General features: G+C 43.3%; 1 protein-coding gene and 1 pseudogene across 1 annotated transcript in view; one reads left to right on the forward strand and one right to left on the reverse strand.

The window, feature by feature from the left end:
• The window catches only part of Cdc123 (cell division cycle 123), a 56,958-nt gene that overhangs the window by 15,165 nt on the left and 23,615 nt on the right, over window positions 1–18,178 (reverse strand). The window contains exons 6-8 of the mRNA XM_051151352.1: window positions 17,084–17,190; window positions 6,092–6,140; window positions 1,077–1,152 (exon numbers count right to left, since the gene is read on the reverse strand). Coding sequence (XP_051007309.1) covers window positions 1,077–1,152; window positions 6,092–6,140; window positions 17,084–17,190 — 232 coding nt within the window. The remainder of the gene's footprint in view (window positions 1–1,076; window positions 1,153–6,091; window positions 6,141–17,083; window positions 17,191–18,178) is intronic.
• Window positions 3,796–4,467, forward strand: LOC127193984 (cysteine-rich protein 2-like; annotated as a pseudogene).

The following is an 18,178-nucleotide window of genomic DNA, read 5'->3' on the forward strand; positions in this document are numbered from 1 at the left end:
TCTGCACCTGGAAGATTCAACAGTTCTGGCCTTCATGGAGCATGCACCGTGTGCACATAGCCCTACACAGACATACACGTACACCTAAATAAAATGTCTTTAAAAATGAAAGAGTGATAAAACTTGGCTTTTTACAATGTCTGTAATAAGCACATTACTGCTTTACTGCTAGCAATACAAAACTTTCTAAGAGAACACAGGTAATATTACAGACAGTGTGTGCTGAGAATGGTAAGAGCTGCCCTCCCATCTACAGAGTCCAGACAAGACAGGAAATGCCACTTTCCTGTGTGGAAACTGAACATGGGCTCCGGGCCATGAAACAGAGGCAGCAGCCAGCAGTAAAACTGACCATTCTGCTGTCCTAATAACGGAAGTTATTTCTATCAAAAGTTTGTTTTATATCTGTGGCTATTTTATTTTTTAATAAAACATGATAATTGTACATGGTTAGCAAATAATGTGATATTCTGATATATATGGTCAACATAATGATAAGATATATTCATAATGAAATATAACTCAACCATATAAAGAACAAAATTCTAAAACATACAACGCAGTTATCTTCCTCTTTTCAAAACAAAAATGCACGCCTTTAATCCCAGCACTCGGGAGGCAGAGGCAGGCAGATCGCTGTGAGTTCAAGGCCAGCCTGGTCTACAGACTGAGTCCAGGACAGCCAAGGCTACACAGAGAAACCCTGTCTCGAAAAAAAAAAAGAAAAGAAAAAGAAAAAAAATCCAAAACATAGTTTATGATATATTTGTTTAGTGTGTGTGTGTGTGGAGGGGGGGGTGGCTTGTGCATACCTGTGAGCAAACAAGCGCACGTGGTGGTCAAAAAACAAGCAGTGGGAGTTAGTTCTTTCCTGCACCACGTGGACTCCAGGACTGGCCTCGGGTTATCAGGCTTGGTGGCCTTTACCCATGGACCACTTTGCCAGTCATTTTCTCTTAAAGGCTACACTGGGGCTAGGGTATAAGAAAGCACCTAGTATGTACCAGGATCTGGGTTTGATTTCGGAAAACACACACACACATTAAAGATTCTCTTCAAGGATAAAAAGAACTCACCAATAAGCTTGTTTTCCTTGACAAAGCATCGGAATTCAGCCCCAGGAATTAATTCACACCATTTTCGGAGGACAAGCTATAGACAAAGGAATAAATACAAGATAAGTATATAAAAAGAGCCTTTCACATGAAGACTTTATCATAATGACTGCCATTAAAAGTGGTTTTGAGAAAAAGAGGCCTCCTTAAACAGGAGCTGTGACAGGGGCTGCAGGCAACAGAGCTGAGACCTGTTATTCTGAAAAAAAAAAAAAAAAAAAAGAAAAGAAATTGTTCTGAAACACTAGGACAAAATGCACCCCTGTCAAAATTGGGGTTCAGGTTTGGTTCAGTGGTTGAGCACTTGCATGAGAAGCTTAAAGCCCTAGGAGCATCCCAGCCAGAACTTACTCATCACTCTGAGAGCTCTCACCACCTCTGTGTCACAAGCTGCCCTGTTGCCTATATACTGTGCACCTCTTGAGGAATATACATACGTGTATATATGTGTGTATATATATGTATATGTGTGTGTATATCACCCATATAAAGAACAAGATTCTAAAATGTACAACATAGTTATCTTCCTCTTTTAAAAACAAAAATGTTTATTATATATTTGTTTAATCTGGGGGGGGGGGCCTCGTGCACGCCTGTGAGCAAACAAGTGCATGTGGTGGTCAAAGAACAAGCAGTGGGAGTCAGTTCTCTCCTTCACATACATACATACATACATATATAAATTTCAGCATTGAAGTTCTGGGTTGGATTATCACACAATGTCTATAAAAGGCTTTAAGATGGTACATAAACTACTTCTGAGAGTGTCAAACTCTCCCCTCTTCTCCTGCCCTTCCTTCCTCTTCAAGAAAGGGAAGGACCAAAATGTTACCACTGAGGGCACAGCTGCTAGGTACTGGTTCCTCAAGTTTTCTGGTATTTAAATTTTCTGGAAATAATTTCCTCTTCTTAAAGAAAAGCTTTTTATTAAATGTCTTAAGACTTCAAAATATATTTAGCTCATCTTTAATTACTGTGAGCTCTGGGTCAAGCCTTGCAAATGTGGTATTTTGAAAACATGACAAAGCAAGGCACAGTGGTGTACGCCTGTAATCCCAGCACTCAGGAGGCAGAGGCAGGCGTATCTCTCTGAGTTCGAGGCCAGCCTGGTCTACAAAGTGAGTCCAAGACAGCCAAGGCTACACAGAGAAACCTTGTCTCAAAAAACCAAAGCAAACAAACAAAAAGCACAACGAGGGACTGGAGCGATGGCTCTGTGGTTAAGAGCACTTGTTGCCAATGCAGAGAACCTGGGTTCAAGTCCCAGCATCCACATGTTGGTCCACAACCTCCTGTAACTCGTTTTAAAGGATCAAATGACCTCTTCTGATCTCTGTGGGTACTAAGCACACATATATGGTGCACACAGTAAAATATTCACACATAAGATAAAATGAACAAATTTAAATTTTAAAAAATTTAAAAATAACCAAAAAAACTCCTAGAGCCTCAAACTGAAATAGTATACATTCTCATGTATTACAAGGTGATCCTGGGGTATATGTGTGTTTACTATGGCTATGCTAGTTTTTACTTAGCAACAAATAAGCCACTGTAACACACTAACAGCAACAAGTAACGGCCTCTCTCCTCGACAGTTCTTCTGTTGTCCTCAGAAGCAAGCAGAGCTTTCTGGGTCTTATTTGTCTTTCTAGCAGTCCAGGGATACACAAGCATGTCGCATATGGGAGCATTTTAAAAAATACAGACAGAAACATATGCTACATGGGATTCTGCTTGAGACATTTTTCACTTCAATTACTTGAGAAACATCACTTCCCTAGTTTTAACTCCCATGTCTTGCCATGATAACACTGCATCAACACAAAAGCAACGCAGCAGCAAAGTACTGGGAAGTAATCTTGGCCGGAAACAATGCCCTCAGTGAAAGACTAAAGAGGCAGCCTGTGCAGTCCCTGTGCATCTAGCACCAAGTCCTAGCACATAGCAGGCGTGTCACAGTAAGTTGTCTGGCAAAACGGTAGATATAAATACGTAATATACATATAAATATGTTATAAAAGATTGGATAATGACATGGGAAAATGCAGTCTGGAAATTGGGGGGAGGCCCCCCACATTTGTATGTAAAGATCCTAGTAACAAGTGCTCTAAGACCTAGCAACTGTTTAGTGGCCTAGTAACCAATAAAATCAATACTGTATATTTACAATATACTCATAGAAGATTTATCAATATAAATATTCAACATAAAGAATATTTAATACAGTGAGTAGAGTGAACAATTTTTTCTTTGTGACGCTAGGACAAAGCCCAGGGCCTAAAGCACGGGCCACACTTTACTGTTTAACTGTAACCCCAGCCTGTAGACAAATTTTGAAAATATGTATATACAGAGATGTCTAGAAGCAAATAATTAAGAAAAAATTTAATCATGGTACTATTTCTAAGATATTATAAGGGCTGGGCACAGTGGTGCACACCTTGTAATCCCAGCATTCAGGGAGGAAGAGGCAGAGGGATCTCTGTGAATTCAAGGCCAACCTGGACTATAAAGCAAGTCCTGGACAGCCAAGGCTACACAGAGAAACCCTGTCTCAAAAGACAAAAGAAAAGAAAGAAAAGAGAAAGAAAAGAGAAAGAAATTATAAAACCAAGTATGAAAATGTTTTAGAATTAGGGCGTGGGTGGAGGGTGCGGACGGCCCAAGCTCACCGACCATGGCTTCCAAGTGTCCCAAATGTGACAAGACGGTTTACTTCGCCAAGAAGGTGAGCTCCCTCAGTAAGGACTGGCAAAAGTTCTGTCTCGAGTGTGAGTGCTGCAACAAGACACTGACCCCCAGCGACCACGCTGAGCATGATGGGAAGCCCTTCTGCCACAGGCCCTGCTTATGCTACACTGTTTGGACCCAAAGGCGTGTATATAGGGAGCGCTGGTTCCTACATCTATGAAAAGCCTCTGACCGAGGCTCCTCAGGTCACTGGCCCCATCGAGGTCCCGGTGGTGCGAACCGAGGAGCGGAAGACCAGTGGACCTCCCAAGGGTCCCAGCAAAGCCTCTAGTGTCACCACGTTCACTGGGGAACCCAACATGTGTCCTCGATGCAACAAGAGAGTATACTTTGCTGAGAAGGTGACCTCCCTGGGCAAGGACTGGCACCGGCCCTGCCTGCGCTGTGTGCGCTGCTCCAAGACACTGACCCCAGGCGGGCATGCTGAGCACGATGGCCAGCCTTACTGCCACAAGCCTTGCTATGGAATACTCTTTGGACCCAAGGGAGTGAACACCGGCACTGTGCGCAGCTATATCTATGACAAGGACCGGGAAGGCACCGTTCAGCCTTAGATCTGTAGATGCTGTCCTCAGAGTCCTGCAAGACACTGCAGAGTCTTGCCTGCAAGCCTAGGTCATAAGTGATGGAGGGGGAAGCCCAGAATAGCATCCTTAGTTCTTTGTGTCACCTTGGCATGTCCTATGTTGCCCACTACCCACTTTGTGTCTCCACAACCCCACATGTCCTGTGTCCTCTCTGTCCCGGTGTCTCCATGCACCTGATAACGATCCAAGGTGGCTGTCCTATGATACCCCTGTTGCCCACACCTGCCCACCAGTATTATTTATGCTCTGCTTGCCGGTGACGGCCTTGAGCTCACGGCACTCCCAGGGTGGTGGCACCCCTGCGAGGAGCCCTCTGCCGGTCCCCACATCACTTCCTACCTACTCCTCACATGGTTCACAGCTACAGAGACATTCACGGTCAATAAATGGTTTGGTTTGAGGATTGCAAAAAAAAAAAAAAAAAAAAGTTTTAGAATTAAAACAAAGATGACCACAGTTGCTTCAAACTTTTCAGAGATACTATATTTTGACAGTGCAAATTCAAAAAGAATCAAGAGCAATGACAAGTGATAGCCTACTATGTAGCATTTTAAGGATAAGAATTAACTAAGTAGTTAGGAAGTTAGCTGTATTTAAGAATATTGCCCATTTGAGAGATATTTATATGTACTTTTAAAACTAGAGTAAAGTCTAGAGTTTTACAATTTCTACTAAAGCTCTGTCACCACTCTCAGTTCTTCTGCGTGCTCTTTGTAAGATGGATGGATGCTACAGAGAGGCACCATGAGGATGTTTCTTTTTCCTGGTAGTGCAGCCTGAATCTGGATTGCCCACCACCACTCCCCCGCCCTCCCCCCCCCCCCCCCCCCCGCTCCGCTTTCAGAGCTAAGTTTCCAGCTTGTGAGCTATTTTGAAGGCTATGGAGGAGCTGGCAGACACAGGCCAATATAAGGGACGGGCTCTGTACTAGATTTGGTTGGGTGAAAAGTAGAAAGTCATGTGTATATTCTCTGTGTATAGTGTATATCTCCTAATATATAGTCTACAAATAGTACTACTCTTTTGCTTTCTGTGGTGGTTTGAACTAGAATGCCCCCCACAGGCTCACAGATCTGAATGCCTAATCACCAGGGAGTAGCCCTATTAGGAGGTGTGGCCTTGCTGGAGGAAGTGTGTCCCTGGGAGTGGGCACTGAGGTTTCAAATGCTCAAGCCAGCTACATGCAGGAGGGCGTGTGTGTGTGTGTCTGTGTGTGTCTGTGTCTCTGTGTGTGTGTGTGTGTGTGTGTGTGTGTGCGTGTGTCCTCTGTCTGTCTGTCTGTCTGTCTGTCTGTCTGTCTGTCTCTCTCTCTCTCTCTCTCTCTCTCTCGTTTGTTTGAGATGAGGGTCTCAGTCTGTGGCCTTGACTGGCCTGAAAATTGCTTTGTACACCAGCCCAGTCCTGAACTCAATGTTCTGCCTGCCTCTACTGGAATTAAAGACGTGCACCACCATGCCTCACCTAAATAATGCATATTTTTCTACATGTACGACACATTTCTTAAATTTAAATTTTTACTGGTTCTATGTTGCCAGAGAAATTAGTCCAAAACTTTTCATTCATCTATGAATCCACAGCACTATTCCATGATCTCCGTCTGGGAGTGTCAGTCAGAAAGGGAGGAGAGTTGCTTACCTTGTACTCAATACAAGGATCTGGAGAATCGTCAGTACAGTGGATGAATCTTTGGAGAGAAAAACATGCAATTGAGCATTTTTTAACTTGTTAGTTTATGCACAGACATTTTCATAATTAATCTGAGAATTAGATTTCATAGACAGTACCCAGAAACGAAGGACTAATGCAAACGCAATCCACAGTGATTAAGCCTTACTTGGTGTTACGCACTATGTCGTCTCATTTAATCCTCAAAACAGTCGACTCATATAATCTCCATGGGCAAAGAAACTAAAATTGAAAACAGCCCAAGCTTCACAAAAAGTCCTTTCCCCCTTTGTGGCTCTCGTGGTTTAAATGTGAGGTGTCCCTTACAAGTTCATGTGCTCAGCACCTGGTCTCCAGCGGGTAGGATGAACATTTAATGGGGTATCTGAAGTTCCTTTCTCTGTCTCTGCCTCTTAGGTCCCACGAAGTGGTCACCTCTCTACCATGATGCTCCGCCTGACCACAGGCAGGCAGCCACGAGGGGGGGCGGGCCACACGCCTGGGATTAAAGCCCCAAATTGTGAGTTTCTCCCCTTGTTCTCTCACAGCAGAACGACTGAGCTAACACAGAGGTGCTGGCGATCAAGAACCCTACCAACGAAAGCCCAGAACTTCTATGGCCCCCCCACACAAAACCTTTTTAAAGCTGTCTTGAGGGTGGTGGGTAGTTAGGTGTTAACCTTAAGTTTCGCAAGGAGGAAGCCTTGGATGCAATTTGGGGGAGGGGAGCCTCAAGTCACTTAATTGCAAGCCAAGCATAAAAGCCTTGCTTCACTGAATATGTGACCATGCTGGCACTCTGCAATCTTTATGTTTTATGTTGCAAAATAAACATACTCAACTGGCCGAAACCCATAAAAAGCATATTCTATTACCACTAGTAACTGGGAACCAAATGATATAATCTACAACACGTTTCAAAAGAAAGGTACACAGTGTGCTTTGTTAAGCCACCAGTGGACTCTGTTCCTACAGTAGCAAAAGTTTACACGCACCAAGCCACTGGACACTTCCCAGTTGGATCTCATCTAACCCTTGCGGTAAGTGCTGCCGTCAACATCTACCTTTATCGCATGAGGCTACCAAGGCTCATGGGAAGAAGCACTCAGTCACAAGCTGCGCCGTGTCTCTCATGGATAGAGGTGCTAGTTTTACTGAAACTCTAGGATAAACTTAGTGGGTAGGCATGGGGGGGGGGGGGCAGAGGGACACAGAGAGAGATGCACAATACACATACTGTCAAGACTTTAGCCTCAAGCAGTATCAGTGCTGAAAAAGAAAAGATTAACCAAATCTTATTTCCATAAGAAAGTTAGGAAACTTCTGTTTTAACACATCCCAGCACACAGAGGTGCTATCTGAAGACTTCATTTTCCCTTAAAAGGAAAAATCCCTTGAGTACCCAAAGGAGCTATACTCCAGAACTAGCTTTGAGTACATTTAAATTTTCTTAAGCAAAAATAAAGCTTACAGGTTGTTTTATGCTCATTGAAATTGAGGTCATGAAATATCAGGTTAATAAAAATTAATACAACTGTTTCATTCTTTAAAAATAACTACCCTTTCCCCACCAGGGCCAGCAGCATAATAAGAACTAAGAATATGAATAGAGTTCCTATGCTTTGACACCCAGTCACTACAGAGACAAGCAAAATACTCTGGATTAGATAATCGACACCCAGGAGAAAAGACAAGTAACCCAACTGCTTGGTGTGGCGGTGCATGCCTGTAATCCCATGACCCGGGAGGCTAAGCTGACCTAAGAGTGCTACTCTGAGCTACACAGTACGTTCCAGGCCAGCCTGGACTACAGTGTGTAAGAAAATAAACCTAAAAAAAAGAAAAAAAGAAGAGGAAAGGAAGAAGGGAGGGAGGGAGGGGGGCAGATAGAGACAGAGACAGAGAGACAATAAGAAAGAAAGAAGAAGGAAGAAAGCAATCAATGGACCAGAGGTCAAGAAAAAAAGCATCACCAAGATCTTGGGTTCTATAATAAATGTCATAGCTACTTTTCTATTGCTAAGACAGAACAACATGACCAAGCAACTTATAAAAGAAAGAATTTAATTTGGGGATCATGGCTCCAGAGGAGTAGAATCCATGACCATCATGGTAGGGAACATGGCAGCAAGCAGGCAGACATGGCAAAGGACCAGTACCTGAGAGCTTACATCTAGACCCACAAGCACAAGGAGAGAAAGAGACACTGAAATGGAGTTGGCTTTTGAAACCTCAAAGCCCACCCTTGATGACACCTCCTTCAACAAGGCCACATCTCCTAATCTTTCCCCATCAGTCCCACCCACTGTGGCCCAGGCCCTGAATGGCTATGCCAGCTGGCCATCAAGCTCCAGGCTTCCCACAGGTCTCACTCCTCCACCCCTGCTGCCAGGGGTTCAGGTGAGGACCACCATATCCAGCTTTATGTGAGTTGTGGAGACCCACCCTCAGGACCTCAGGCTTGCACTCTACTGACTGATCCACCTCCCCAGCCTCAGCTTCTACATTCCTACATCCTTGGTTAGTCATCACACTACTACTTAAAAATAAACATATTTTAATATGCATTTGCATTCTATCACCCTATATCATTATTTTTAACTGATTTAACATTTATGTAATTTTTAAAATAAGTAGCCTGTGGTATCAGAGGTTACTGCTGTAAGCTTGCTGTTACGGAGATGATTAACCAGATGGCTAAGTATGCCCAGGAAAGGGGAGGGCAGTGCTGAGCCATGTAGAGGCCACGCTGAAAGGTCAGCAGAAAGATCAGCCTGTCCAGGAACTCGGCTCTAGTAGAAATGGGAACAACTTGATCATAGTAAAAATTCTCTCTTCAGGGGGAAAAAAAGGTTCGAAGATTACAACACTGTGCTTCACACTCTTTCATATAACAAGATATTATTATATTAAAAAATTAAATCATGAGCAGAAAGACAAAGGACAAATTTTGAGCAAGGGAAAAATAACATCAAAGTTTTGGCGGTATAGCTTTTCTGACAAAATGAGTTTTTAACATGCAGACGCCATTTCTTTAGATTTTTCAACTATGAGTAGAAAGGAAAAGATAAAATAAAAGGGAAGTGACAGTGATTAGATGTGTTCGTTAGAATTTTCATAAATCTTCTACAAGGAAGCAAACCACTGTATTTAAAAATTAAGCCACTTGTGGTGTTTGAATGAGATGTCCTCTGCGGTCGCAGACACTGGACACCACGGGAGGCATGTGGTCCCCGCCGGTGGCACTGTTTAGGCAGTTTAGGAAGCGTGTCCTTGCCGAAAGAACTCAATCCCTGGGGCATGCTTTGACGTTTCAAAGCCCTCTACCACCTTTCTGCTTCCTGAAGATGTGCGCTCTCTCTGTCATCACAGACACTAACCCTCTGGAACCATACACCCAAACAAACCCTTCCTTTAGTCACAGCATTTCACCATAGCAAAAGGTAACTGAGACGTTACCTAAATCATACACACTGCCATCTGAGTAAGAAAGCTGAAAAGCAGTAAGGATATGGCTATGTCAGGTCCGCACACACACACACACACAATTTTACTCCCGAGATGTTTGCCGAACTCCATTTAGGATTAGGTAAGTCTTATCCGAAGTTTTAGTTGCCTGTGGTTACAATCATTTATCTTAAACATTCCAGAAGTGAGCAACTTCCAAGTTTTAGACTAAGATCCCGTCTCCATTTGGCTGCCTTGCTTCCTCCCACCCAAGACGAGACCCACCCTCTTCTCTTTATGTACCACCCTCTCACTGTAATGTGGTGGCGGTCTTAGTCATCGCTTGACTACCTTGGTACTGTGAGACTTGTGCTCAAGTAACTGGATTTTACAGTAATAATGACCTCCAGGTGCTAGCAAGTCAGATATGTCAAGAGAAGCCATCACCTGCCTCCTGGGAGGGAAAAGGCGGAACTTACCATGGGGATACATGCATAGGAGAAGAACACATGGTGCGCACTATATGGGACTGTATCCTGCAGACAGGGGGCGTACTGTCATACCCAATTTTGTGATAATTTTAAGAAAATTATTACACTGGACGTAGCTGAGTGTAAATTGCTAAGACAAATAAAGTCCTCTGGTCAAATTTATTTCTCTGTAATCTAGGCCTTTACAAATGGATTTACCAACTCAGTTTTTTTCTTCTAATTGTTAACTGAACATCAGGTGTTTTTTTCATGTCTTGTCATACTGAAGTGACAATCAATAAAATAACTAATAAGAGCAGTCTTCTGACTTGATAAATCACGGAGAATGCTGATATGTGGGCAAATACTGCAGTCAGCAAGTACTATGTAGATTTATTCTAAGTGTTATAATTCAACCTACACTTTTAAAAGCATCTGTCCACAGTCATCACGCGAAGACCAGGAAAAGTGAAGCCGGAGTTGATTGTCTTACAGCAAATTTGGCCTGCAGCAGACCCTGCGTAGGCCTGCAGCTGCTCCCGCCCGGCAGCCTGACCATCAATCTCGATAGTCAGACCCTCATGCACCTGCCCTTCACAATCACCTGGACAGCGCTTGGAAACTCAAGGTCCCCAGAGCCCAAGTGCTAAGTGGCCACTGCTCATTGTGTCCCTAAGACACATGGAGCCTCTAGCATGTGGGACCTACTGAAGGACGCCAGGTAACTGAGGATGGGCACTTGACGGAGACCTTAGGACCCTGACCACTTTCTGTCTTCCTCTGTTTCCAGGCTGCCTTAGGGTCTCTTCTCTCACATATTCCTGCTATAACACACTGTGCAGCTATAGACCCAAAAGAAATAGGGCCAACAAATCACAGGCTGAAACTTCTAAAATTGTAAGGCACCTTGTAAGATGTTCAACTTAGCTATCCTGTCAGCGACAAAAACTAACACCTCCCTACTTCGATGGATGCACATATAGACTAATATAAGCTGTTGGGATAATCTTCTGCACACGATGTGGAGGGTATCTCTGTATACTCAATTGTTGGTTGCTAAACTGGCGGAGAGCTGTGCACTGTCTGAACTTTGATATTGTTATTCTTTTGGGGGCTAGGGGTTCGAGACAGGATTTCTTCTTTTTCTTTTTCTTTTTTTTTTTCATTTAATATATATTTTTATATATTTTATTAATTTACTCATATTACATCTCAATTCTTATCCCATCCCTTGTATCCTCCCAGTCCTTTCTCCTTCCCATTTCCCCTTACTCCCCTCCCCTATGACTGTGACTGAGGGGGACCTCCTCCCCCTGTATATGCTCATAGGGTACCAAGTCTCTTCTTAGTAGCCTGCTATCCTTCCTGAGTGCCACCAGGCCTCCTCATCCAGGGGACATGGTCAAACATGGGGCACCAGAGTTTGTGTGAAAGTCAGTCCCCACTCTCCACTCAACTGTGGAGAATGTCCTGTCCCTTGGCTAGATCTGTGTAGGGGCTCGATGTTTATTGCACGTATTGTCCTTGGCTGGTGCCAGAGTTTGAGCAGGACCCCTGGGCCCAGATCTGCCCGCTATAATGTTCTTCTTGTAGGTTTCTAGAACCCTCTGGATCCTTCTATTTCCCCATTCTCCCATGCTTCTCTCACTGAGGTCCCAATAGGATGTCCTCCCCTCTGTCCCACTTTCCCGGTAAGTGAAGACTTTCATGGGACATGCCCCTTAGGCTGGTATCCAGATATAAGTGAGTATATCCCATTTGACTCTTTCTGCTTCTGGGTTAACTCACTCATTATGATCATTTCTAGTTCAATCCATTTGTCCACAAATTTCAGGAATTCCTTGTTTTTAATAGCTAAGCAGTATTCCATAGTGTAAATGTACCACAGTTTCTTTATCCATTTTCTACTGAGGGACACTTAGGCTGTTTCCAGGTTCTGGCTATTATGAATAAGGCTGCTATAAACATGGTTGAGCAAATGATCTTGTTGTGTGCTGGAGCATCTTCTGGGTATATTCCAAGGAGTGGAATAGCTGGGTCTTGAGGAAGCCCTATTCCTTCCCAGTTTTCTGAGAAAGCGCCAGATAGATTTCCAAAGTGGCTGTACTAGTTTGCATTCCCACCAGCAATGAAGGAGTGTTCCTCTCTCCCCACATCCTTGCCAGCATGTGGTATCGCTTGAGTTTTTTATCTTAGCCATTCTGATGGGTGTAAGATGGAATCTCAGAGTTGTTTTGATTTGCATTTCCCTGATGACTAAGAAGGTTGAGCATTTCTTTAATTGTTTCTCACCCATTCGATATTCTTCTGTTGAGAATTCTCTGTTTAGTTCTGAGCCCCATTTCTCAATTGGGTTATTTGGTTTAGTGGTGTTTAATTTCTTGAGTCCTTTATATATTTTGGATATTAGACCTTTGTCAGATGTAGGGTTGATGAAGATCTTTTCCCAGTCTGTAGGCTGTCGCTTTGTTCTGTGACAGTGTCTCCTGCCTTACAGAAGCTTCTCAGCCTCATGAGGTCTCATTTATTAATTGTTGACCTTAAGGCCTGGGCTGTTGGTGTTCTGTTCAGGAAACTGTCTCCTGTGCCAATGTGTTCCAGGCTCTTCCCCACTTTTTCTTCTAACCAGTTTAGTGTCTCTGGTTTTATGTTGAGGTCTTTGGTCCACTTGGGCTTGAGTTCTGTGCATGGTGACAAATATGGGTCCAATTGCATTTTTCTAGATGTAGACATCCAGTTAGACCAGCACCATTTGTTGAAGATGCTATCCCTTTTCCATTGAATAGATTTGGCTTCTTTGTCAAAAATCAAGTGACCATATGTGTGTGGATCCATATCTGGGTCTTCGATTTGATTCCACTGATCAACCAGCCCATTACTGTGCCTGTGTATCCTTGGCTATCCTGGACTCACTTTGTAGACTAGCTGGTCTAGAACTTACAGAGATCCTCCTGCCTCTGCCTCCAGTGCTGAGATTAAAGGCGTGTGCCACCACGTCCTGCTGGGCATCATTATTCTTATGACTGGTCACCTGCATTCTATTTTGTAAACACTTCCTCCCTTACCTTTTTATTAGCTTAATAAAGAGCTGACAGCCAATAGCTAGGCAGAAGAGGAAAGGCAGGACTTCTGGGCTGAAAGAGGACCACTGTAGGGGGATTCAGATGTGGGATTCTGCCAGTGTAACACACGAAGGAACAGGTGCCTGGCCTGAATGAGAGGAAGGTAAGGGCCACATGTGGCAGGATGTGGTCAGACTGACTGAGAATCTGCCCAGCTATAGTACCTAAGCGTTTATAAATAATAATACGTCTCCACGTCTTTATTTCTTTATTCATCCACTGTGGGGCAGGGGGAGGTCCTGGAAAGCCCCCAATAATATACAGCCCTCAAAGTACATGTCTGAAGTAGCCAGGAAACAAGTTAGAAATAATGTAATTGGGGCAATAAACCCTATGGTTGTGAACTATTTTCAGTTGGCTTTTTGTTAACTTAAAATCCCTGCTACAGGAACTGGAAAGAGCTCAGTAGTTAAGAGCACACACTGTTCTTACAGAGAACCTGGATTCAGTTCTCAGCACCACATGAGGCAACTCACATTGCTGCCTCCAGAGGATCCACTGGTCTCTTCTGGGCTCTGTAGGCACCTGTACTCATGTGTACACACTCCATCACACAGACACACACATAATTAAAACAATAAAACTAAAACGCCTTTTAAAAATCCAGACTATATTACAACATTGATTTCTTTAGTCAAGGTAAGCCCCAAACTCTTATAAAAAGACAAATTCATTTTTATGATATAGTAAAAAACTAAACAATTATGTATTAGAACAATCACTGAAGTCTTATTCTAATATATAGTTTAATGGAAAGCATTCTGAAAGGATTTATAACTGACAGGAACCAGCAGTGGAGGTTTGAACCAGTGACTTAACAGAGTAACAACCCTAAAGAATTACATTCTTAATCTTTGAGAGATTCTGAAAGACATTGTGACAAAAACGTTTTTATTTTCTCTACTTTGTAGCTCTAGGTATCAGGCTGGAACCCAAGAGTGCTAGGCAGGTACCCACAGCTAAGCCACGCCTCCAGGCACATTTTCCGTTGTTTATGGATTTTGCTAATAAAGAGTTGAGACTGCTTGCTACATGAGAGATTATCTGCAGTCTCTCTAGGAGCACAGTAGTGATGCCCAACTGAAGTGCTGAAGGCTGAGCACACAGTGCTTGCTCCCTCCAACACTGCAGCCCGTGACAGCGGGAGAACATGGCCATGTCTAAGGCCTCATCTTCACTAGCTGCCTTAACTTCTTCACTAAAAGTCAAATAGGAAACAACGTAAAACACGGGTGGTAGTTTACCACCCACTGCTGAATGGCAAAGCTCATTTTTATTTTGTTTCGAGACAGGGTTTCTCTGTGAAGCCTTGGCTGTTCTGGGCTCACTCTGTAGACCAGGCTGGCCTCAAACACACAGAGATCCGCCTGCCTCTGCCTCCCAAGTGCTGGGATTAAAGGCGTGCACCACCATGCCTGGCTGCAGAAAAGCTGATTTTTAAAACCATCAGCTTCAAAATTAAAAGAAATGTGAAGCTATTTCTAGAAAGGTAAAGATGTCCTTACATTCTTACTGCAGCGAAGACTAAAGCCTGCAAACATGCATATCATTTAACTAGCAGATACAAAGCAGATCGAATGTACCGTAGTTCCAGATCTCTTTACTCAAAGCTTTTGATTTAAAAAAAAAAAAAAAAAGAAAGAAAGCTCAGTTGGGTGTAGTGGTGCACACCTTAAATCTCAGCCCTCAGGAGGCAGAGCAGGCAGATCTCTGTGAGTTAGAGGCCAGCAAGGTCTACAAAGTGAGTCCAGGACAGCCAAGGCTACACAGAAAAACTCTGTCTCAAAAAACAAAAAACAAAAACAAAAACAAAAAAAAACTTTATAAAGGGGGATGGGTGTATGAGAGGCAATGTCTTTCTTCTAACCAGAGACATCTACCAGAATAAAAATAAGATGTGTGTGCTGCTGCATTTATCAAAATGAAAAATGAGGACCACCAACTCCTGGTAATACCTGTGCCAGCATGACCAGAAAAAGTCAGCAACTGCATGTTAAAACAATACGTGCAAGGGGGGATTTTTGTTGTTAATTTTGTTCATTTCTGCAAGGCCAAAATGAATGGCTACAGAAATGCCTCTACATGTGTTTTTTTTTTTTTTTTTTTATGATGCTAGGGACTGTATGCAAGGCCTCATGCATGTTAATCATACACTCAATGACTGAACCACACTCTAAATTCTTTTTATAATAAGCCTGGCATACATGCACACTCACTGATGGCTACAAACATTGTTTTCTCTTATCAGCACTATAACCCCACACACAGACCCGAGGTAGAACAGAGCTGATGCATGACTGCTGTCAGGCAGTGGACCTACTGAGTCACACCAGTATTCTTCCAAATAGGAGCCGAGGCTGAAGCAGAGTGAACTGGCAGAAGAAACCCAACTGCATGATAGAGAAAAGGTGTGCACACTCACGCAAACACCGTGTTCTTACAGCTTAAAGCTGAATTTACAGACTAGCTGAACTGAGATAACTAGACTAGAAAGGGATGTCTAGAATGGCTTCTGTCTGCTGATGGGAAGCACACATGCTCAAGGATTAGCCCTGCCAGCAGCTCCAGGTCTTTAGCCTAACAGTGACTATCAAGAGAAGGAGACAGTAATTCTATTTAAAAACAAAAACAAAAACAAAACCGCAGCCTCAAATGTACTTGAAGGATCTTGGAAGCACACATGCTCAAGGATTAGCCCTGCCAGCAGCTCCAGGTCTTTAGCCTAACAGTGACCATCAAGAGAAGGAGACAGTAATTCTATTTAAAAAACAAAAACAAAACCGCAGCCTCAAATGTACTTGAAGGATCTTGGAAGCACACATGCTCAAGGATTAGCCCTGCCAGCAGCTCCAGGTCTTTAGCCTAACAGTGACCATCAAGAGAAGGAGACAGTAATTCTATTTAAAAAAAACAAAAAACAAAAACGCAGCCTCAAATGTACTTGAAGGATCTTAACTGCAGAGCTTCCTAGGAGAAAAGAGGACTGTTTAAATAAACCATGCTACCAGTGGCAAACCGTCAAGGTCATAAAATAATGATGAATGTAAGCATTTAAGAACACAGAAAGATGCCGCCATACACTGTAAACACAACCTAAGAAATGTGAACAACTGGAACCCACTCTTCAAGTTGGGCTGGAGAGTTGGCACAAAGCTTAAGGGCACTGGCTGCTCTTCCAGAGGACCCGGGTTCAATCCTCAGCACCCACCCACACAGCAGCCTACAATATCTACACCTCCAGCTCCAGGGGATCTGACACCTTCTTCTGACCAGGTATGCATGTGGCACACAGACATACACATGCAAGCAAAATACCATTCTCAAAACACAAACAAACAAAAAAGCCCTCAATTTTAAAATGGGGCAGGTAGGCTGGAAAATGGCTCAGGAGGAAGAGGCACTTGCTACCAAGCCTGGCAACCTGAGTTTGATTCCTGAATCTATATGGCATAGGGAGAAAACCAACTCCTATTAGTTGTCCTCTGACCTCCACATGTGCTGTGACACTTGCGTGTATACACACACACACACATACACACACAGCCTTACATAGGCACAAACAAGAACATTTACACTATATCTATGACTCAAAAGAAACCTGGAAGTATATTCATCTGCTTATGTAGTGAGCTCACCATGCTTTCCTGTGTTTCCTCATCAGTAGTTACTAATTTTTCTATTATAATATATATTAAAAATATATAATATAATTTTATAACAGGGAAAATTACTAAAATATTTAATATATATAAAATCTTGATATGCATATCCACTGTATAGCACTTGCTGCAAAAGGAAATACGAGAGGTTTGCTTTACTCTGCATCGAGGGCCATGAAGCAGCTCGTGGTGCTGAGCTGTCGCAGTACAGCAGTGGAGAGAGCAGACTCTACCAACAGGAGGGGAGCTACTCAAGACACTTACGGCTGCGTGAAGTCGCGAGTGATGAAATCAGAGCTCTTGAAAAGCAGGAAGATGTCACTGAGGGTTTTACACTTCAGAGAGCTGTTCATTGCTATCCAGTAAGCATCCTAAACAACAAACACGGGTGAGTTAAAGCACATCCCACAAGGGCAGCTCAGCCAGAGATGAAAGCAATAGTGCACAGTACCTCAAGGTTTAAAGAAAACAGTCGAGCAAATTTTAGTAGAACGGTCAGCTGTCAAATTACCCGTCTCAACAAAAAGAGCATGACCAGCGCATGCCAGACACGCAGATATGCACACTGAGGACCACGATGGTTCAGCAAGTAAAGGCTTTTCCCACCGAACCTGACCACCTGAGTTCAATCCCTGGGCCACACATGGGAGAAGACAAGCAAGTCCCACAAATTGTGCTCTGACCTCCAAATGTGCATACACAAGTACACCCAAAAAACAAACAAGTGTAGTTATTTTTAAAAGAAATGTAGTTACATACAGAGATGGGAGGATCCACACATTTCAGCCCAGGGCCAAATTCTCTCCAATGTTTTTCCCATTAAGATAGAAGAAGAGAGGCTGGGCAGTGGTAGCACACTCTACTTCCAGCACTCAGGAGGCAGAGGCAAGCAGATCTCTGTGAGTTCAAGGCCAGCCTGGTCTAAAGAGTGAGCTCCAGGACAGTCAGTGTTGTTACACAGAGAAATCCTATGCTGTAAAAGAAAAGGAAAAAAAAAAAAAAAAAAAGGATGGAGGGAGGGTTAATGAAGGCACACGTGTCAGCTAAAAGATTCAAGTGGTACAGAAGCAGCTACTCTCTGAAATAAAAGTAGTAATTAATAAAAACAGTCAGCTGGGCGCGGTAGCACACACCTGTAATCACAACACTCTGGGAGGCAGAGACAAGTAGATCTTTGTGAGTTTGAGGCCAGCCTGGTCTACAGAGTGAGTCTAGGACAGCTAAAGCTACACAGAGAAACCCTGTCTTCAAAAAACAAACAAAAAATTAAACAAAACAAAGCAGTCCTTCCCATCCTTTCTGTTTGGGGAAACTGACGGACACACATCTGAATGCAGATGTTCAGGACATTTAACACCC

The sequence above is a fragment of the Acomys russatus genome, chromosome 9 (genome assembly GCF_903995435.1).
Source record: "Acomys russatus chromosome 9, mAcoRus1.1, whole genome shotgun sequence".
NCBI classification, from domain to species: domain Eukaryota; kingdom Metazoa; phylum Chordata; class Mammalia; order Rodentia; family Muridae; genus Acomys; species Acomys russatus.